This window comes from Dipodomys spectabilis, unplaced genomic scaffold (genome assembly GCF_019054845.1).
Source record: "Dipodomys spectabilis isolate Male_0828 unplaced genomic scaffold, ASM1905484v1 ptg000702l, whole genome shotgun sequence".
Taxonomy (NCBI): domain Eukaryota; kingdom Metazoa; phylum Chordata; class Mammalia; order Rodentia; family Heteromyidae; genus Dipodomys; species Dipodomys spectabilis.
In genome coordinates this window covers 696,574-718,849 of record NW_024871379.1, presented here as the reverse complement: position 1 = coordinate 718,849, position 22,276 = coordinate 696,574, and the positions used below count along the sequence as shown (strand labels likewise).

The window sequence follows — 22,276 nt, the reverse complement described above, 5'->3', positions numbered from 1 at the left end:
CACTGAGCCCAAGACCACTCCAGCCCCCTCCTCCCCACTGAGCCCAAGGCCACTGCAGCCCCCTCCTCCCCACTGAGCCCAAGACCACTGCAGCCCCTCCTCCCCACTGAGCCCAAAGCCACTGCAGCCCCCTCCTCCCCACTGAGCCCAAGACCACTGCAGCCCCTCCTCCCCACTGAGCCCAAGACCACTGCAGCCCCCCTCCTCCCCACTGAGCCCAAGACCACTGCAGCCCCCTCCTCCCCACTGAGCCCAAGACCACTGCAGCCCCTCTTCCCCACTGAGCCCTCCCTCCCCTCCTTCCTCCTTCTGCGTAAGCATTGCTCTGTTCCCCCCGCATGGCTTCCTGCTCCCCTCCATAGCTGCCCTCCCTCCGTCCCTCTGCCTGATCATTGCTGTGTCCCCCCGCATGGCTTCATGCTCCCCTCCACAGCTGCCCTCCCTCCGTCCCTCAGCCTGATCATTGCTGTGTCCCCCCGCATGGCTTCCTGCTCCCCTCCACAGCTGCCCTCCCTCCGTCCCTCAGCCTGATCATTGCTGTGTCCCCCCGCATGGCTTCCTGCTCCCCTCCACAGCTGCCCTCCCTCCCTCCCTCAGCCTGATCATTGCTGTGTCCCCCCGCATGGCTTCCTGCTCCCCTCCACAGCTGCCCTCCCTCCCTCCCTCAGCCTGATCATTGCTGTGTCCCCCCGCATGGCTTCCTGCTCCCCTCCACAGCTGCCCTCCCTCCCTCCCTCCCTCAGCCTGATCATTGCTGTGTCCCCCTGCATGGCTTCCTGCTCCCCTCCACAGCTGCCCTCCCTCCCTCCCTCAGCCTGATCATTGCTGTGTCCCCCCGCATGGCTTCCTGCTCCCCTCCACAGCTGCCCTCCCTCCGTCCCTCAGCCTGATCATTGCTGTGTCCCCCCGCATGGCTTCCTGCTCCCCTCCACAGCTGCCCTCCCTCCCTCCCTCCCTCAGCCTGATCATTGCTGTGTCCCCCCGCATGGCTTCTGCTCCCCTCCACAGCTGCCCTCCCCTTCCAGTGTATGCTCCCGTCTTTACATTTTTCTAGACTTCCATCTTTAGACGTACATGAACTTTGTGAAGACAGAGGGGAGCAGGGAGCATTTAGCGTGTGTTTCCTTTAACCACAGGACAACTGCCCACAGCTGCCCAATTCTGGGCAGGAAGATTTCGACAAGGATGGAATTGGTGATGCCTGTGATGAGGACGATGACAACGATGGCGTGAGCGACGAGAAGGTAGGGTCAGGGTCATGGTGGGGCTGGGGGCGGGTGAGGGGAAGGTGGGGAGGGGGAGGGGGGCTGGGAGGGAGTGAGGAGGTGGGGAGGGGGGAGGGGGGACGGGTGGGGGAGGAGGAGGTGGGGACGGGTGGGGGAGGAGGAGGTGGGGGACAGGGGTGGGGGAGGAGGAGGTGGGGACAGGGGTGGGGGAGGAGGAGGTGGGGACGGGGACAGGGGTGGGGGAGGGGGGAGGTGGGGACAGGGGTGGGGAGGGGGAGGGGGGACGGGTGGGGGAGGGGGAGGTGGGGGCAGGGGTGGGGGGAGGAGGAGGTGGTTACAGGGGTGGGGGAGGAGGAGGTGGGGACAGGGGTGGGGGAGGGGGAGGTGGGGACAGGGGTGGGGGAGGGGGAGGTGCGGACAGGGGTGAGGGAGGAGGAGGTGGGGACAGGGACAGGGGTGGGGGAGGGGGAGGTGGGGACAGGGGTGGGGGAGGGGGAGGGGGGACGGGTGGGGGAGGGGGAGGGGGGGACAGGGGTGGGGGGAGGAGGAGGTGGGGACAGGGGTGGGGGAGGAGGAGGTGGGGACAGGGGTAGTTGAGGTGGGGACAGGGGTGGGGGAGGGGGAGGTGGGGACAGGGGTAGGGGAGGGGGAGGGGGGACAGGTGGGGGAGGGGGAGGTGGGGACAGGGGTGGGGAGGAGGAGGTGGGGACAGGGGTAGTTGAGGTGGGGACAGGGGTGGGGAGGGGGAGGTGGGGATGGGGGTGGGGGAGGAGGAGGTGGGGACAGGGGTGGGGGAGGGCGAGGTGGGGACAGGGGTAGTTGAGGTGGGGACACGGGTGGGGGAGGAGGAGGTGGGGACAGGGGTGGGGGAGGAGGTGGGACGGGGGTGGGGGAGGAGGAGGTGGGGGACGGGGGTGGGGGAGGAGGAGGTGGGGACGGGGGTGGGGGAGGAGGAGGGTGGGGACAGGGACAGGGGTGGGGGAGGGGGAGGTGGGGACAGGGGTGGGGGAGGAGGAGGTGGTTACAGGGGTGGGGGAGGAGGAGGTGGGGACGGGGTGGGGGAGGGGGAGGTGGGGACGGGTGGGGGAGGGGGAGGTGCGGACAGGGGTGGGGGAGGAGGTGGGGACAGGGACAGGGATGGGGGAGGGGGAGGTGGGGACAGGGGTGGGGGAGGGGAGGGGGGACGGGTGGGGGAGGGGGAGGGGGGGACAGGGGTGGGGGAGGAGGAGGTGGGGACAGGGGTGGGGGCAGGAGGAGGTGGGGACAGGGGTGGGGGAGGGGGGAGGGGGGGACAGGGGTAGTTGAGGTGGGGACAGGGGTGGGGGAGGGGGAGGTGGGGATGGGGGTGGGGGAGGAGGAGGTGGGGACAGGGGTGGGGGAGGGCGAGGTGGGGACAGGGGTAGTTGAGGTGGGGACAGGGGTGGGGCGAGGAGGAGGTGGGGACGGGGGGTGGGGGAGGGGGAGGTGGGGACGGGGGTGGAGGTGGGGACGGGGGTGGGGAGGGGGAGGGGGAGGTGGGGATGGGGGTGGGGGAGGGCGGGAGGTGGGGACGGGGGTGGGGGAGGGGGAGGTGGGGACGGGGGTGGGGGAGGGGGAGGTGGGGACGGGGGTGGGGGAGGGGGAGGTGGGGACGGGGGTGGGGGGAGGGGGGAGGTGGGGCTGGGTGGTCCTGCCTGTCGCTGTGGGTTTGGATGTGGCACTGAACGGTCCTCTTGGGGCCCTCGTCTTGACAGGTATTGGTACTCAGTCTCAAAAAGTCAGGGCTGGAGAAAGCAGGTTACTTGCAAGAAAAATCAGGCAGTGCCCGGCTCCATGGGCAATCTGCAGAAACATGAGGGAGGTGCCATGAATGAAAGGGTAGCACCAGAATCAGCGCCACGCCGGCCACCGGAGGGAGGCTGGAGCTGGAGTCAGCGCCACGCCGGCCTTTGGCACAGCGGCACCCTTGCACACTCAATGCCGTGAGGAGGGACCGCCCCAGCTCTGCACTCTGCTGTGTGACTCGCTTGGCTCTTCCTCAGCCACACCTACCCAGTCACCTGGGAGCAAACACAGCAGCATCTTGGCTGTAAAGAAATCTCAAAATTTGAGCTAGGCGCCGGTGGCTCACGCCTGTCATCCTAGTTGCTCAGGAGGCCGAGATCTGAGGATTGCGGTTCAAAGCCAGCCCAGGCAGGAAAGTTTTGAGACTCCTGTCTCCAGTAAACCACCAGAAACCCGGAAGTGGCGCTGTGGCTCAAGTGGTAGAGCACTTGTCTTGAGCTGAAGAGCTGAGGGACAGCGCCCAGGCCCAGAGTTCAGGCCCCACGACTGATCTCCCCGCCCCCCCAAAAAATCTTAAAGTTTTCAGAGAGAGCTGGTGGATGAATGACTACCCACTGACTTGACCGGGAGCCGCCGCTTGGCAAGGCCAGTGGGCTCGTTATCCCGTGCCCACCAATGGTGCACCCTCCGTCCCCAGCTCCAGCAGCCCGCACATGGCTGCGCTCTTGTGAAGTTTCTTCCTGTGTTTTCAGGACAACTGCCAGCTGCTCTTCAACCCCCGCCAGTTTGACTATGACAAGGATGAGGTTGGGGACCGCTGCGACAATTGCCCCTACGTGCACAACCCTGCGCAGATCGACACCGACAACAATGGCGAGGGAGACGCCTGCTCCGTGGACATCGACGGGGACGGTCAGTGCTGTCCATTTGACTGACACAGATTTGCGAGGGTGGGCGCGTCCTCGGCTCCAGTGACGCACCTTAGTGACGGGCGCGTCCTCGGCTCTAGTGACGCAGCTTAGTGACAGGCATGTCCTCGGCTCCAGTGACGCACCTTAGTGACGGGCGAGTCCTCCTTAGTGACGGGCGAGTCCTCCTTAGTGACGGGCGCGTCCTCGGCTCTAGTGACGCACCTTAGTGACGGGCGCGTCCTCGGCTCTAGTGACGCACCTTAGTGACGGGCGAGTCCTCCTTAGTGACGGGCGAGTCCTCCTTAGTGACGGGCGAGTCCTCCTTAGTGACGGGCGAGTCCTCCTTAGTGACGGGCGCGTCCTCGGCTCTAGTGACGCACCTTAGTGACGGGCGAGTCCTCCTTAGTGACAGGCATGTCCTCGGCTCCAGTGACGCACCTTAGTGACGGGCGAGTCCTCGGCTCTAGTGACGCAGCTTAGTGACGGGCGAGCCCTCGGCTCTAGTGAGGCACCTTAGTGACGGGCGAGTCCTCCTTAGTGACGGGCGAGTCCTCGGTTCTAGTGACTCACCTTAGTGACGGGCGAGTCCTCCTTAGTGACGGGCGAGTCCTCGGCTCTAGTGACGCAGCTTAGTGACAGGCATGTCCTCGGCTCCAGTGACGCACCTTAGTGGCAGGCGAGTCCTCAGTTCTAGTGATGCAGCTTAGTGACAGGCAAGTCCTCAGTTCTAGTGATGCAGCTTAGTGACAGGCATGTCCTCGGTTCTAGTGATGCAGCTCTCCTGACGGCTGATGTCGGGTGCACCCTCGGTTTTAGTGACGCAGCTTTCTGGTTCTAGTGACGCGGCTCTCCTGACCATGGGCGCCCTCGGTTCTAGTGACGCGGCTCTCTTGATGGCGGGAGCGCCCTCAGTTCTAGTGACGCAGCCCTCTCGTGATGGCCGACACTTCATTTATTTTATTTCACAGAAGTCCAGTGGGCCCTGGGCATCCATGCGTCTGTGTCTGAGGAATTCTTTCCCAGTTGACCCTGGTACTTGAAAGGACACTGCATGTCCTTGGCATGTGTAGACTTTTCCCTTCTTGTTGGCGTCTGACCCTAGAGTTCATGACCCTGTATGTGGCAGTACACTGAACTGGGTGCTATAAGTCATCGAGAGGCGACTGGGGTACGCGCATGTAGAGTACTTGCAGTGCTTCAGTATTGATACGAGGGACTTGGGCATCCCAGATTGGATCTCCACGGGGTCCCGGACCAGCCCTTGATAGATACCGGGGTGACTCCATTTGCAAGCTTTATGCTTCATGCTGACCTTTGGGGAAGGACTTAATGTCATCTAAGTACTAGTGTGAGATGAAACAATTTGTTAGATAGCTTGTGATCCTAGGGGCCCATTCTTGGTCTGTCTCTGTCTCAGAATCATTCTTAGAAAACCCCAGTTCCCAGATTCCCTCAACCCCACCACAGGGCCCTGCACTCTTGGGCTTTCCTGGTATCCTCTGTAGTGTTCAAAACACCCCAGAACCCAGACTTCTGGCCTCACAGCTCTCTGAGAAGCATCCAGAATTGCCATTTGCCTGGACAGTGGTCCCTTCTCACTTCCCATCCTCAGCTTTCTGCATTCACGTCCCATGGGCCCCACAGAGCCCCCCCCCCCGCCCTGCCCCTGCCACACTCTCTCCCTTGGGCCCTCCATCCTCAGCCCGCCCTGGGAGCCCTCAGAGACTCGCAGGCTCACCGTGCTGGCTCTGCACAGGGCCACCTTGCCCTCCCTCTCCTTCTGCCCAGCACAGGGTTGTTTTTGTCCCAAAGTGTATGTTCATAGATTGACGTTTTCAGTCCATTACAGGAGGGAATGAACACCTCCAGGGTGTACGGAACTGAAGAGGGCGCCTTGAGCTACGCCAAGCTGGCTGTCAGGCGCGGTGCACACACTATGGGTCTCCTGCGCCGAGGCCTACCCGTTGTAGGGGCCCTTTCTTGGTTGACCTCCTCTTAGCTCCATGTCCCCAGTCAAGGCCAGCATCTCCACTCAGTCCCCTGTTCTCTCACTCATGCCTTCATGCTCTGTTTTGAGTTTGTCTTATTGCTGGTGGCATTGCTTAGTCTGCTGCTAATTTGTACTCACCAGTAACTCAGCATGGGTAGAGTTCATTGTAACCAGGTCTGCCACTGTTCTATTCCAACTGCTGGGCATGGCTGAAGAGCCAGCACTGCCTGGAAAGCTGACAGGAGTCAGAGCCATCAGCATCTCAGCCCAAGTGTGACAGAAGACGGAGCCATCAGCACGTACATTCTTAAGTGTGACAGTAGATGGAGCCTTCACCCCGTGTACTCCAAGTGTGATGGGAGATAGAGCCTTCAGCACACACTCCCAAGTGTGGCAGTAGATGGAGCCTTCACCCCGTGTACTCCAAGTGTGATAGGAGATAGAGCCTTCAGCACACACTCCCAAGTGTGGCAGTAGATGGAACCTTTACCAGGGATACTCCACGTGTGATGGAGCCTTCACCAGATGATCTCCAAGTGTGACAGGAGACGGAGCCTTCACCAGATGATCTCCAAGTGTGACAGAGCCTTCACCAGATGATCTCCAAGTGTGACAGACAGTGCCTTCACCAGATGATCTCCAAGTGTGACAGAGCCTTCACCAGATGATCTCCAAGTGTGACAGAGCCTTCACCAGATGATCTCCAAGTGTGACAGGAGACAAAGCCTTCACCAGATGATCTCCAAGTGTGACAGGAGACGGAGCCTTCACCAGATGATCTCCAAGTGTGACAGGAGACAAAGCCTTCACCAGATGATCTCCAAGTGTGACAGGAGACGGAGCCTTCACCAGATGATCTCCAAGTGTGACAGACAGTGCCTTCACCAGATGATCTCCAAGTGTGACAGGAGACAGAGCCTTCACCAGATGATCTCCAAGTGTGACAGAGCCTTCACCAGATGATCTCCAAGTGTGACAGAGCCTTCACCAGATGATCTCCAAGTGTGACAGGAGACGGAGCCTTCACCAGATGATCTCCAAGTGTGACAGGAGACGGAGCCTTCACCAGATGATCTCCAAGTGTGACAGAGCCTTCACCAGATGATCTCCAAGTGTGACAGAGCCTTCACCAGATGATCTCCAAGTGTGACAGGAGACAGAGCCTTCACCAGATGATCTCCAAGTGTGACAGGAGACGGAGCCTTCACCAGATGATCTCCAAGTGTGACGGGAGGTGGAGCCTTCACGTGTACTCCTAGAGGACCTTAGCAGGGAGAAGTCGGTTGTGCCAGGCCAGGGAGCCTCGCCATACCTTCATATCACACCTCCACCCCTGTCATTACCCAGGGAGCTCCCAGCTTGATTCTACTGTAAAATGAAGGGAGTGAACTGTAACAGGAAATGTTCCATCCACTGCTTCCTGTATTTTACCATACATTGGCTTACATTCACATTAACTCCTTGGATTGCATGTTACTTGTGTCTGGGGAAGTAATGTACATTTTCTAAACTCACATAATGCTGCGCTTGTTCTCTGGACTCCAACAGATGTTTTCAACGAAAGAGACAACTGTCCTTATGTCTACAACACGGACCAGAGAGACACGGATGGCGATGGCGTGGGTGACCACTGTGACAACTGTCCACTGATGCACAACCCGGACCAGGTAGCAGGGGTCCAGGAGGGTCCTTGTGATGGTCTCTGAGAGCAGAGTTCGCAGTGTCTGCAGGGCCTGTCTCTGGTCTGTCTGGGGTGCTGTCACTGGTCTGTCTGGGGGGCTGTCACTGGTCTGTCTGGGCTGTCGCTAGTGTGTCTGGGGGGCTGTCTCTGGGGTATCTGGGGGCTGTCTCTGGGGTGTCTGGGGGCTGTCTCTGGGATGTCTGGGGGCTGTCACTAGTGTGTCTGGGGGGCTGTCTCTGGGGTATCTGGGGGCTGTCTCTGGGGTGTCTGGAGGCTGTCTCTGGGGTGTCTGGGGGCTGTCTCTGGGGTGTCTGGAGGCTGTCTCTGGGATGTCTGGGGGCTGTATCTGGGGTGTCTGGAGGCTCTCTCTGGGGTGTCTGGAGGCTGTCTCTGGTCTGTCTGGAGGCTGTCTCTGGGGTGTCTGGGGCTGTCTCTGATCTGTATGGGAGGTTGTCTCTGGTCTGTCTGGGGGCTGTCTCTGGGGTGTCTGGGGCTGTCTCTGATCTGTCTGGGAGGTTGTCTCTGGTCTGTCTGGGGGCTGTCTCTGGGGTGTCTGGGGCTGTCTCTGATCTGTCTGGGAGGTTGTCTCTGGTCTGTCTGGGGGCTGTCTCTGGTCTGTCTGGGAGGCTGTCTGTGGGGTGTCTGGGAGGCTGTCTCTGGGGTGTCTGTGGGCTGTCTCTGGTCTGTCTGGGAGGCTGTCTATGGGGTGTCTGGTGGCTGTCTATGGGGTGTCTGGGAGGCTGTCTCTGGGATGTCTGGGGCTGTCTCTGGGGTGTCTGGGGCTGTCTCTGCGGTGTCTGGGAGGCTGTCTCTGGGGTGTCTGGAGGCTGTCACTGGGGTGTCTGGGGGCTGTCTCTGAGGTGTCTGGGGTAACTGGGAGGCTGTCTCTGGGGTGTCTCGGCTGTTTCTGGGGTGTCTGGAGGCTGTCTGGTCTGTCTGGAGGCTGTCTCTGTGGTGTCTGGGAGGCTGTCACTGGGGTGTCTGGGGGCTATCTCTGGGGTGTCTGGGAGGCTGTCTCTGGGGTGTCTGGGGGCTGTGTCTGGGGGCTGTCTCTGGGGTGTCTGGATGCTGTCTCTGGGGTGTCTGGGAGGCTGTCTCTGAGGTGTCTGGGGTGACTGGGAGGCTGTCTCTGGGGTGTCTCGGCTGTTTCTGGGGTGTCTGGAGGCTGTCTGGTCTGTCTGGAGGCTGTCTCTGTGGTGTCTGGGAGGCTGTCACTGGGGTGTCTGGGGGCTATCTCTGGGGTGTCTGGGAGGCTGTCTCTGGGGTGTCTGGGAGGCTGTCGCTGGTCTGTCTGGGGGCTGTCTCTGGTCTGTCTGGGAGGCTCTCTGTGGGGTGTCTGGGGGCTGTCTCTGGGGTGTCTGGAGGCTGTCTCTGGTCTGTCTGGGAGGCTGTCTCTGGGGTATCTGGGAGGCTGTCTCTGGTCTGTTTGGGTGGCTGTCTCTGGGGTATCTCGACTGTCTTTGGGGTGTCTGGGAGACTGTCTCTGGGGTATCTGGGAGGCTGTCTCTGGTCTGTCTGGGCGGCTGTCTCTGGGGTGTCTGGGAGGCTGTCTCTGGGGTGTCTGGGGGCTGTCTCTGGGGTGTCTGGAGGCTGTCTCTTGGGTGTCTGGGAGGCTGTCTCTGGGGTGTCTGGGGGCTGTCTCTGGTCTGTCAGGGAGGCTGTCTCTGGTCTGTCTGGGCGGCTGTCTCTGGGGTGTCTGGGGCTGTCTCTGGTCTGTCTGGGGCTGTCTCTGGGGTATCTGGAAGGCTGTCTCTGGGGTGCCTGGAGGCTGTCTCTGAGGTGTCTGGGGGCTGTGTCTGGGGTGTCTTGGGGCTCTCTGGGGTGCCTGGAGGCTGTCTCTGAGGTGTCTGGGGGCTGTGTCTGGGGTGTCTTGGGGCTGTCTCTGGGGTGTCTGGAGGCTGTCTCTGGGGTGTCTGGGGGCTGTCTCTGGTGTCTCGGCTGTCTCTTGGGTGTCTGGGGGCTGTCTCTAGTCTGTCTGTAGTGCTGTCTCTGGTCTGGGGGTGTCTAGGGGCTGTCTCTGGGATCTCTGAGGTGTTGTCTCTGGGGTACTGTCTTTGGTCTGTCTGGGAAGCTGTCTCTGAGGTGTCTAGGGGCTTGTCTCTGGGGTGTCTGGGAGGCTGTCTCTGGGGTGTCTGGGGTGCTGTCTTTGGTCTGTCTGGGGGGCTATATCTGTTGCTCAACAGCCAGTAGTCTTTGTGGGTCCCAACAGCTTAGCTAAGGCATTACGACAGACATGCCTTCAACCTCTTAGTTGGAAACCTCAGACTCTAACCTAACTTCGGGTCTGTCTCAGTGGCCAGAAGCCTTCCTGCCTTGGGGAGGGCCCCAGGGTGCCTGGTGGCAAGTGCTGTGGAGTGTGGCGTTCTCCTCCCCAGTGTCTGTGGGGCACTGCCCTCTTGGCCCTGGGACCAGGACCCCAGTTCAGGCCCAGTTCTGAGGTATACCCTAGAGGGGGCTTGGGCACCCGACCATGCGACAGGAGGTTGCGATCTGACCCGAGCTGGGACTTCCTGGGGTCGCTCACAGCCCGTGCGTGTGCCTCATGCTGTCCCCAGACGGACGCGGACAACGACCTTGTCGGAGACCAGTGTGACAACAGCGAAGACATCGATGACGACGGCCACCAGAACAACCAGGACAACTGCCCGTACCTCGCCAACGCCAACCAGGCCGACCACGACGGCGACGGCCAGGGCGACGCCTGCGACTCGGACGACGACAACGACGGCGTCCCCGACGACAGGGACAACTGCCGGCTGGTGTTCAACCCGGGCCAGGAGGATGCCGACGGTGGGCGCCGCGCCCCGCGCCCCGCCGAGAGCAGGCCCCGCGCCCCGCCGAGAGCAGGCCCCGCGCCCCGCGCCCCGCGCTCCGCGGAGAGCAGGCCCCGCGCCCCGCGCCCCGCGCCCCGCCGAGAGCAGGCCCCGCGCCCCGCGCCCCGCCGAGAGCAGGCCCCGCGCCCCGCGCCCCGCCGAGAGCAGGCCCCGGCCGCAGGGTGCTCCCCGCCCCCACCCCGTCTGCCCAGGCAGCTGCCGTCTCACGTTGAGCTGTGCGAGGAGCCCTGTGTGCCCGGCATGCTGGGGTGGGGAGACCTGAGTGTCCGTAGCACTTTCAGGACTCTGACAGTCTCTTGTAAGGACGCGTCGCTTGGTGTATGATACCAGCGAGTGGCAGGGCATTTCTATTGTGTTTGGCAAAGTACTCAAAATGGGGGAGTAGAACATAGGGCCTCCGAGGAAGGAAGCCAGTGCGGCTCAGAACCATAGCAGAGCAGGCTCCTGAGGAGGTGCGGCTGGCCTGGGCCATCTGCCCCTCAGCCACTCAGCAGCCAGTGCAAGCCGCTGGGTCTGTGGCGGGCTGGCCTTGAGCAAGCAGAGGAGCTGCCCTGCTGCCCTGCCAAGCCCTCTTTGGAAGAGGCATCCGTGACAAATGGAGATCAGGTCCAGGGTGACTCAGCGCAGGAGAGGAGACACTCAGATGGAGGGTTCATGTGAGGGAACCCCCTCACACAGCCTGGAGGACATTTCACTGAAAATGAGCCTCCAGTCCAGATCTCGGCCTCTCTGTGGGATGTGGGACCCTAGTCATGGGCCCTCAGGCAGGGGACTGGGATGTGCACAGTATTTAAAAGAATAGGACTGCATGGTCTCTACACGTAGTAAGAGAGTGTATGATACTGAGCAGAACTGTGGTGCCATAGTGAAGACCTCAGAAGAAGTATCCAGGCTGGAATCTACTTCTTTCTGAAGCCCACAAACAGTCCAGTGGGCTGGCAGCATGCGGGGCTGTGCCGGGAGCCAGGGGCAGGGCAGCTACCACGTCCCATGGACCACCCCCTTTCCAAACCAGGATGTATGTGGTCATGTATGTGGCCTGCTCGGCCTCCTGTCACAAGCTTTCTGAGAGTTTGCCTAGATGCCTCTGTAGAAGTCCACATCTCCATAGAAAGAGACTGTGTTTGATGAAAACTTCTACTTTAAATGCTGAATTAGTTGGTTGAGATGGTGGTTAAAGAAGGTGATTTTTTTGAAGGTGAAGTTCAGGCTGACCCTCAGGGCATCTCTCCAATTTCTTGCCCATGTGCTCAACATGGAATAAGCAGCAAGTCTGGCGGCTGCAGTATTAATCAGAAAGATGTTTTGAAAAAGAGTTTCTCAATTGCATTCAAGTTCAGTGTTAGATGGCAAGCAGCAATCCACCAGCCCTCAACCCCCAACCCCAGAGAACCAGCTCCCTCTGGCTCACTCCTCACTGGTGCTGTTTCCCTGGTGTGTGTTTGTGAACAGGTGATGGACGGGGTGATATCTGTAAGGACGATTTTGACAATGACAATGTCCCTGACATCGAAGACGTGTGCCCAGAGAACAACGCCATCAGTGAGACGGACTTCAGGAACTTCCAGATGGTCCCCCTGGACCCCAAGGGAACCACACAGATTGATCCCAACTGGGTCATTCGCCACCAGGGAAAGGAGCTGGTTCAGACGGCGAACTCAGACCCTGGCATTGCTGTAGGTGAGCGGGGGGACCCCCGCCGCTGCCCGTGGTATCCACAGAGAACAGGATGCTGACGGTTGCGGGAGGGCGTGGGGCGGGATCAGGCTGATCTTTTGGGTAGCCCTGTGGGGCGGGATTAGGGTGATCTTTTGGGTAGCCCTGTCCTGCTTTGATGTGCAGCACTGTCTCCCTAAATGATCTTGGCGGGAAGGAGTAGTTCACGTCTCTACTTTGGAATTTGATACTCAGCAAGCCGTTTCATGTTTGGATTCAATCTGAAGTGATTAGACCACACAGTAAAACTCTGCTGCTTGCTCTCAGCTGGCGTTTTACATATCCAGCAGTACAGAAGCTGTGTCGGGTGGAGGCACAGGGCCAGCTTCAGCTCCAGTACCTGCTTTCCGAGGGCTGCGGCCCGCCCGGGGTCCCTGAGGGGCTCCCCTAGCCCTGGGGCCGTGTGCTTGCTTTGCCACAGGGTTTGACGAGTTTGGTTCCGTGGACTTCAGCGGCACGTTCTACGTCAACACAGACCGGGATGATGACTACGCCGGCTTCGTCTTTGGCTACCAGTCGAGCAGCCGCTTCTACGTGGTGATGTGGAAGCAGGTCACGCAGACCTACTGGGAAGACAAGCCCAGCCGGGCGTACGGCTACTCGGGGGTGTCCCTCAAGGTGGTGAACTCCACCACGGGCGTGGGAGAGCACCTGCGCAACGCTCTGTGGCACACGGGGAACACAGAGGGACAGGTGAGCGGCCACCCCTGCCCTCAGAGGGCGCCCTGCTGTCCTGACCACTCTCAGACGCCCCTCGGTCACCCCTGCCCTCAGAGGGCGCCCTGCTGTCCTGACCACTCTCAGACGCCCCTCGGTCACCCCTGCCCTCAGAGGGCGCCCTGCTGTCCTGACCACTCTCAGACGCCCCTCGGTCACCCCTGCCCTCAGAGGGCGCCCTGCTGTCCTGACCACTCTCAGACGCCCCTCGGTCACCCCTGCCCTCAGAGGGCGCCCTGCTGTCCTGACCACTCTCAGACGCCCCTCGGTCACCCCTGCCCTCAGAGGGCGCCCTGCTGTCCTGACCACTCACAGACGCCCCTCTGTCACCCCTGCCCTCAGCGCCCTGCTGTCCTGACCACTCACAGACGCCCCTCGGTCACCCCTGCCCTCAGAGGGCGCCCTGCTGTCCTGACCACTCTCAGACACCCCTCTGTCACCAGGCCTCATGGCCGCCTCGCGGCTAGCACCTGCTTTCTTACAGACAGGTCCTGGCATTTTTATCAAAGCTGTCTGCCACTCTCTTGCAAATTAAACACTTTTCTGATCTTAGACAGGGAGGAGGCAGTTCCCAAGTGTCCAGTGGTTCCACAGGAATCACAAGATCCAGAACTTTCTTGGCTCATGTCGGTCCAGTGCCTGTAGTCCCAGCCCTGACTTGCAGTGCATCATAGTATTGTTAGTCAGTCACAGAGTGTAGCGTAGTTACACTAGGTGTACCACAACCGTATCAGAGAGAGCTGCACCCAGGCCAGCATCTCCCTGCTCCCGCCATGTGTGTCCTGTGGGCATGGGGCTGCAGAGGGGACGGGGCCTGGGTCCTAGACTGCTGCTTTCCTCAGGTGCGCACACTGTGGCATGACCCAAAAAACATCGGCTGGAAAGACTATACTGCGTACAGGTGGCATCTGACCCACAGACCCAAGACCGGCTACATGAGGTGAGAGAGGCCGTGGCTGGTCTCATTAGTGTCCAGCTGTGTTCCCACGGGCATGATTTCCAGTAGGTGGCCATTGTGAACGTTAACCAATACTACTTCTTTCTATCTACATCTTGATTGAGCATAACTTACTAGAAAAATTGTTGAGAAAGAGAAACGTAGGTACATCATAAGATAACTCAGAAGTGTGATGGTCCCTCCCCTCCAGAGGCCCCTGAGGGGAGGCGGCCCCCCAGAAACCACCCAGCCCCGCTGCTTTGGAGAGTCAACCCCTATTCATTTCTGACATGTACACGGCTGAGTTAGAATACATATTTGAATACAATTTCCACAACTTGCAGACCAAAAGAGTTTTGTTCCTTGCTTGAACAGCATTTTTAAGTTGATTACAACAACACATGGGCAATGTAAAGTGAAGGAATTTCTCTTGGCTCCAGTGGAATTCCTTTTGTCTTTTGCCCCAGTGGTTGAACCCCGGGTTGCAGGTGCCAGGCCGGTGCTCTCCACCGAGTCGCAGCCCAGCCCCGGTTGGGTGCTGTGTGCAGCAGCTCTGGGGGCCAGGTGTCCCTGAGCTTGGCCTTGTTTGGGCCACCCTCTTCGTGGGGAGCACGGAGACATCACTTCTCATTCGGGGGGGGGGGATCTGTCCTCACTCTCCCATGTCCTGGCTTTCATGTGAGGTGAAGGGCCCTGGTGCCATCAGACAGGAGAGCTCTGGCCCCCAGGAGGAGGAGGGAACTTGTTCACCACGGGGGCTGTGCACTGAGGAGGGACCCGTTCACCACGGGGGCTGTGCACGGAGGAGGGAATCCATTCACTACGGGGGCTGTGCACGGAGGAGGGAATCCATTCACTACGGGGGCTGTGCACTGAGGAGGGACCCGTTCCCCACGGGGGCTGTGCACTGAGGAGGGACCCGTTCACCACGGGGGCTGTGCACTGCGGAGGGACCTGTTCACCACGGGGGCTGTGCACTGCGGAGGGACCTGTTCACCACGGGGGCTGTGCACGGAGGAGGGAATCCATTCACTACGGGGGCTGTGCACTGAGGAGGGACCCGTTCCCCACGGGGGCTGTGCACTGAGGAGGGACCCGTTCCCCACGGGGGCTGTGCACTGAGGAGGGACCCGTTCACCACGGGGGCTGTGCACTGCGGAGGGACCCGTTCACCACGGGGGCTGTGCACGGAGGAGGGAATCCATTCACTACGGGGGCTGTGCACTGAGGAGGGACCCGTTCCCCACGGGGGCTGTGCACTGAGGAGGGACCCGTTCACCACGGGGGCTGTGCACTGCGGAGGGACCCGTTCACCACGGGGGCTGTGCACGGAGGAGGGAAATCTGTTCACCACGGGGGCTGTGCACTGTGGAGGGACCCGTTCACCACGGGGGCTATGCACAGAGGAGGGACCTGTTCACCACGGGGGCTGTGCGCTGAGGAGGGACCCGTTCACCACGGGGGCTGTGCGCTGAGGAGGGGCCTGTTCACCACGGGGGCTGTGCGCTGAGGAGGGACCCGTTCACCACGGGGGCTGTGCGCTGAGGAGGGACCCGTTCCCCACGGGGGCTGTGCACTGAGGAGGGACCCGTTCACCACGGGGGCTGTGCACTGCGGAGGGACCCGTTCACCACGGGGGCTGTGCACGGAGGAGGGAAATCTGTTCACCACGGGGGCTGTGCACTGTGGAGGGACCCGTTCACCACGGGGACTGTGCACTGAGGAGGGACCCGTTCACCACGGGGGCTGTGCATGGAGGAGGGACCCGTTCACCACGGGGACTGTGCACTGAGGAGGGACCTGTTCCCCACGGGGGCTGTGCACTGAGGAGGGACCCGTTCCCCACGGGGGCTGTGCACTGAGGAGGGACCCGTTCCCCACGGGGGCTGTGCACTGCGGAGGGACCTGTTCACCACGGGGGCTGTGCACGGAGGAGGGAAATCTGTTCACCACGGGGGCTGTGCACTGCGGAGGGACCCGTTCACCACGGGGGCTGTGCACAGAGGAGGGACCTGTTCACCACGGGGGCTGTGCACGGAGGAGGGAATCCATTCACCACGGGGGCTGTGCACTGAGGAGGGACCCGTTCACCACGGGGGCTGTGCACTGAGGAGGGACCCGTTCACCACGGGGGCTGTGCACTGAGGAGGGAAATCCATTCACCACGGGGGCTGTGCACGGAGGAGGGAAATCCATTCACCACGGGGGCTGTGCACGGAGGAGGGACCCGTTCCCCACGGGGGCTGTGCACTGAGGAGGGACCCGTTCACCACGGGGGCTGTGCACTGAGGAGGGAAATCCATTCACCACGGGGGCTGTGCACTGAGGAGGGACCCGTTCACCACGGGGGCTGTGCACTGAGGAGGGACCCGTTCACCACGGGGGCTGTGCACTGAGGAGGGAAATCCATTCACCACGGGGGCTGTGCACGGAGGAGGGAAATCCATTCACCACGGGGGCTGTGCACGGAGGAGGGACCCGTTCCCCACGGGGGCTGTGCACTGAGGAGGGACCCGTTCACCACGGGGGCTGTGCACTGAGGAGGGAAATCCATTCACCACGGGGGCTGTGCACTGAGGAGGGACCCGTTCACCACGGGGGCTGTGCACTGAGGAGGGAATCCATTCACCATGGGGACTGTGCACTGAGGAGGGACCCGTTCACCACGGGGGCTGTGCACTGCGGAGGGACCCGTTCACCACGGGGGCTGTGCACGGAGGAGGGAAATCTGTTCACCACGGGGGCTGTGCACTGCGGAGGGACCCGTTCACCACGGGGGCTATGCACAGAGGAGGGACCTGTTCACCACGGGGGCTGTGCACTGAGGAGGGACCCGTTCACCACGGGGGCTGTGCACGGAGGAGGGACCCGTTCACCACGGGGGCTGTGCACTGAGGAGGGAAATCCATTCACCACGGGGGCTGTGCACGGAGGAGGGAAATCCATTCACCACGGGGGCTGTGCACTGCGGAGGGACCCGTTCACCACGGGGGCTGTGCACGGAGGAGGGAATCCATTCACCACGGGGGCTGTGCGCTGAGGAGGGGCCTGTTCACCATGGGGGCTGTGCACTGTGGAGGGACCCGTTCACCACGGGGGCTGTGCACGGAGGAGGGGCCTGTTCACTATGGGGGCTGTGCGCTGAGGAGGGGCCTGTTCACCATGGGGGCTGTGCACTGAGGAGGGGCCTGTTCACTATGGGGGCTGTGCACTGAGGAGGGGCCTGTTCACTATGGGGGCTGTGCGCTGAGGAGGGGCCTGTTCGCCACGGGGGCTGTGCACTGCGGAGGGAATCCATTCACCACGGGGGCTGTGCGCTGTGCTCTGGCTCCTGATGGCAGCACAGGCCTGTTCGCCACGGGGGCTGTGCGCTGTGCTCTGGCTCCTGATGGCAGCACAGGCTGTGCCCAGGCCCCGGGTTGATAATGGCATAATTTGTGATTAGGAGCTTTGCTTCCCATCATGTTTCGGCCAGGGCCAGCGCTCCGAGGGGATGCGTGCCCCTGCCCAGCCACTGAAATCCTGCGTGGTTGTGGGACTCCAGGTACCTCTGTTGGGCACCTGATAGAACCCTTGCCTCAAACATGCAGGACTCCGGCTCACCCCGGAGGGAAGTAGAGCTCTCTTGTCAGCAGTGGGCTTTGGAGTTCAAGCCGTCTTTACCTGCCTGCTTTCAGGGTCCTGGTGCATGAGGGGAAGCAGGTCATGGCCGACTCGGGACCAATCTACGACCACACCTATGCTGGCGGAAGATTGGGTCTCTTTGTCTTCTCTCAGGAGATGGTCTACTTCTCCGACCTCAAGTATGAATGCAGAGGTGCGTGTGCATAGTCCAGGCGGCTCTGTATGCTGCCTCTTCTCTGTAGACACTGTGGTGGAGGGATAAAACCCAGGCGTAGTGCCCTGGGGCGGGGCTTTGCCTGCTCTCAGCCCTCAGGTTGGCTTTTGTCCCTTTGTTGTTTTAAATTGGATTTGAATGCTTTTGGTAGGACAAACACTTCCAGGCTGGACCCCATTGTGTTAGATCTTGTAGCTTCCTCTGGGGTTCTTACAGTCATTTTAGATTATTATCTTTGCCAACAATTAAAGGGAAAAGGGAGAGTGAAAAGGGGAGAATGGAAGGAAAAGAGAGGTAAGGCAGTTTCTTTTTCATGTATGTCTTGGAGTGTATTTGAATCAAAATACTGTAACCTGAAGGCAGACCTTCTCTTCCATCTGGTCTAGCCTACCACACCTTTCCTAGGTCAGATAAAGAAGGCTCAGAGGTGACACACTGAGAATAATACACAGAATAAGACAGTGTAGACGAGAAACTTAATTTCTCTGTTGGCTTCTAGTGAAATTTCCTTATCATTAGGTTAAGATGCTTTTGAAGATACTCTGTGTTTCTGTATATCCACCTACCCATCCTTCTGCTCCTAAACATCCGTTAATTCATCTAAACACCCGTTTTCTATCCATTCACCTACCTATGCATTTACCCATCCATCTATTCATCAAAACACCCACCCATCCACTCATTCTCTCTTTCATCTGTCCATCCACCTAACTGCCCATCCATCCTTCTACCCATCTACCCACTTGGTCATTTGCCTCTCCATTCATCAGAACACCCATTTGTCCCTCAGTCTACCCATTTTCCTTTCTCCCTCCTTCCCTTCCCTTCCTTCCTTCCTTCCCTTCCTTCCTTCCTTCCTTTCTTCTTTCCTTCCTTCTTCCTTCCTATTTGTGTCATTTTAAAATTAATGATGTTTGAGGGTATAAGTAAAACAAAATAAATCCCATTGTGGTGTAATCCTGATTCTGTTGGTTTCCTTTCTCTTAGATGTCTAGACAATGTGCTGCAAGTGGTATTTTCTAGACAAGTCAGCACTTGCAGCTTCTCTCTCTAGTGGCATTTCCTGTTCCTTAATTCTGAGTGGTTTTCCACCTCCTCCATCAACCCGAAGCCCAAGTGCCTAAAGAGGAAGAGCACTGATGAATCCACAAGATGAGCTTCTAACCCACTGCAGGAAGACGGCACTGTGGTACATGACTTCTGTGGAGTGAAAACCGAGCATGATGTTGTACTGCTTTCTTTTGTTTGTTTTAAAAGAATGACGTTTACATATAAAATGTAATTACTTGCTGTATTTATGTGTATATGGAACAGAAGGGAATTTGTGCATAAGCCATTTTCATAAATTAAGCGTGAAAAATACGGCTCAACTATGTTCCGTGCTTAGTGTTGTCACCTGGATTAACGTTGTTCTTGGATTCGAGCTGCTCTGCAGTGACACACAAACCTTGCCAGGTCAGTTGGCTTGAAATGAGGCCACAGTAAGGAGAGTGTGGCCCCACAAGCAAGTGACGTAAGATGTTGATTAATTGGAACCTCAGAAATAATTGCAAGATTAGGTCAGTACTCCCGTTTTCCTCTTGTCCCCTGGTAGAAGCTCTCATACTTGACAGGACTAAAGCATTTTCCTGCCAGATGGACCTCACGGGGCTCCACCTGTAGGCCTGGGTTTGAGCAGGAGGCTCCTGCAGGGCCCCACAGATCACAGAAGGGCAGATCAACTTCCTGTTCTAGGCTTCTACTTCCTGTTCTTGGTCTATTTCCTGTTCTAGGCTTAGAAACTGCAGGAAACTAGCTGTTACCTAGCTTGGTGGCACATCTCATTAAGGTTCCAGGCATAAGTGTTTGTTAGTATTTATTAAATGAATACAGAGTGCAGCTCTCTACTCACCAGTAACTTATTTGAAACTAATGCCAAATAACACATATATGGTAAAGTTTCTGGAATTAAACGTCTAATAAGGATGTAATAATATGAAGATACAGTTACAGAAATATCTGCGGGTTGAATATAAGGCTTTTATAATGTTTGAAAAAAGTGTGCTGTAAGATATAATGAGGTAAATAAATAGTAATGAAGAATTTGTAATGGAACCTTAATATATACTGTTGCCAGTGATTTTAATTCAGTATTTTTTACTGTTACCTATCTGCTGTGTATAGGAATTTTTTGTTTGAATGCTGCAGAAAAGCCAGCATTTGATTATTCTGAACACATGCAATGATCAATCACATGGTAGGAGACACGGTTTGAATTTCTAAAAGGTGAGTGGTCTCTTGGAAGGAGATAGTAGCGTCTCCCACTCCACACGTGGAGTTCAGTAGATGTTTGTCTGATATGTATGGGGAAGATCTTTCTCTTCTGTCTGGTCAGTGGTGGATACATTTCTGTGTCAAATAGAATCCATAGCTTCGGTCTGAATTTACAATTTACATGACACTGTTGCCTTCATTGCTTCCTTTGAGGTTGATTTTCTTTGTGTTTTGTTTTGATGACATATTTTTTCCTTTCATGTGGAACTTTATTCCCAAGGCCAGCACAGGGTTGGGGGCTGCATTAACTGTAACATCCATGAAGAATATGCAGGCTTCTCCTTGGGGTTGTGTAGGTGCAATGATGTGAATACTGAGAATGTACCATGAGTTTTGTAAATTATTTATGTCCTTTAAAGAATACAAGCTTCTCATATAGGTTAATGAAACTTTGTTTTTGCCAAAGATTGTAAATATTTATTTATTTGTTTACCTGGTAAAAATTTCACACCAAAAAACCCTTACCTTTAGCTAGCACCTCATTTTTATACTTAAGAAATAAGAAATAAATGATAAAAAAAAAAGGTTTCTATAAATCAATCTCTTTCCCTTTTTTAAAAAGAATGAGTCAGGGCCTCTGCTGGGCGGAAGGGAGAGGAATCCCTGCAGGGAAGACAGACAGGCATCTGTGTTCCGCCAGGTGAGGGCGTGGGCGCAGGTCTCCCAGCGAGCCAGCAGCCTGGTTCACACGGACCAGAGCTGGGCCTGACCAGCCCTCAGCCGTGCACCCGCTGCCTGTCCTCCCAGCTGCCGGAGCAGGCGTGGCAGGAGACACACGAAGGCCCCTGAGATGGACTCCGCCCACCAGAACAAGAGATGGAGCGGAAGACCACCAGGTGCGGTTTAGTCTTTCAGGGGGTCATGAGGCAACAGCCTTGGGGTTCCCTCAGCCGCCCCAGCTTGCCGTCTAGGGGATTCAGAGCGTGGGGTGCTGTTGGAGCTGGGCAGGAACTAAAAAAGAAAGGACAGGAATGAGAGGGAGAGACAGAGACCAATCGGAGGCTGAATACGGGTCCTGGGCTGTAGTGAGCTGAGAGACTCCAGAGAGGCTGTCGGAGGCGGCAGTGTGAGCCAGAGGCCCCGGGGGTGCACTGTGCAAGAGATGTGTGGAGCTCACAACCAGGAATACGTAGAGGACTTCACAAGGCTCAGCAGCAACGTAGTAAGAAAAGTGAGTCCTGTGAGGCTGCACATTAAACACTGCTCAAGAAAGGGGCAGACGCACAGAGGCTGGCTGGCTCACTAGTGCCGCAGACACTGCTCACCATCACACGCTTGACGCCATCGATGGGCAGATTCCGGCACGCCATAGGTTTCGTTCCCAGGCTCGCTCTCAGGGACAGCCGGTGTCTCCGGGATTACAGGAGTTTACATGTCATATCTGTCACTTGATGTGGGCAGGAGTCATTGGTAGGAAGGAGGGAACAGTGTTATAACTCTCTTTGGTGTGTGTAATGGGTTTCATACATTCTGTAATCCGCCATCTTTAATCCGTGGCCCTGTGGCTGTAGAGGATGGAGACTCACTCCTCAACCAGCTGGCTGCGTGTGCTGGGAAAGTGGGACTCAGTGAGAATCGAGGAGCCATCTCCCCTCAATGCGGTGCCTTGGCTGTGGGAGGGATAGATCGATGAACTAGTTGACTCCCAAGCAACCAGATTTGACTGCAGTGGCCAGGAGCAGAGAAGGTTCCAGAACACACTCATAACCCTGTTCTGTGTCTCCCAACTGTCGCCAAGCACGGGTCCCTTTCATGGGAGGCTTTGCTGTCAGAAGAGTGGGCTCGTCCTGGCAGGAAGCCCGGCCCGGGCCAGCGAGCCCCTGTGGGGCAGACAGCAGCACCTGACTTAGGAAGCTCAGGAAGGACCTCCTGCCTAGGCTGCCCCCCCCCCACGTGAGTCCTCAGGCCCCCGGCAGGCTGGGGCCAACAGAGCAGCCCAGGACCTCCCTGCCGCTCGGCCGGCCTCTCTGGGGAGCCGCGCCTACCCCCGGGACGTGGCCTTGGCAGGGTTGAGAGCGGCTCTCTGCCAGCTCCACTAGAAACAGTAGCTGGGGAACCTGCAGGGCTTTCTTGCCAGGAAGACTGAGCAAGCTACCGAGAGTCTGCCCAGAGCAAAGGCATCTCCACAGCCTGCCCCACGCCAGGGCCCGGGCTTGCGGCAGGGCTGGGTGTAGCCCCGCAGACTTCCACTCGGCCACCCCAAAGGCACACACCACCTCTGGTGACCACAGTGAGACTTTCACAGGCAGACCACGGACACAGCTGACCACGGAAGTCCCTTCAGTTGGTGGCTCTCGGCCGTAATAGTGAGGCTTGAAAAGTCCCCCACTCTGGCATCATTTTCACCCC

At 58.5% G+C, this 22,276-nt stretch overlaps 1 protein-coding gene across 1 annotated transcript; it reads left to right on the top strand.

Moving 5' to 3' along the window:
- Nucleotides 1–1,136: 1,136 nt before the first annotated feature.
- LOC122101898 (thrombospondin-2) lies at nucleotides 1,137–20,422 on the top strand (the record flags this gene model as incomplete). Its single annotated transcript, XM_042672375.1, has 9 exons — nucleotides 1,137–1,244; nucleotides 3,743–3,902; nucleotides 7,440–7,558; nucleotides 10,128–10,362; nucleotides 11,859–12,086; nucleotides 12,544–12,815; nucleotides 13,682–13,779; nucleotides 17,454–17,593; nucleotides 18,602–20,422. Coding segments are annotated over 9 exons (1,368 nt in total), but the record flags the coding sequence as incomplete, so codon positions are not given.
- Between the last annotated feature and the right edge of the window lie 1,854 nt (nucleotides 20,423–22,276).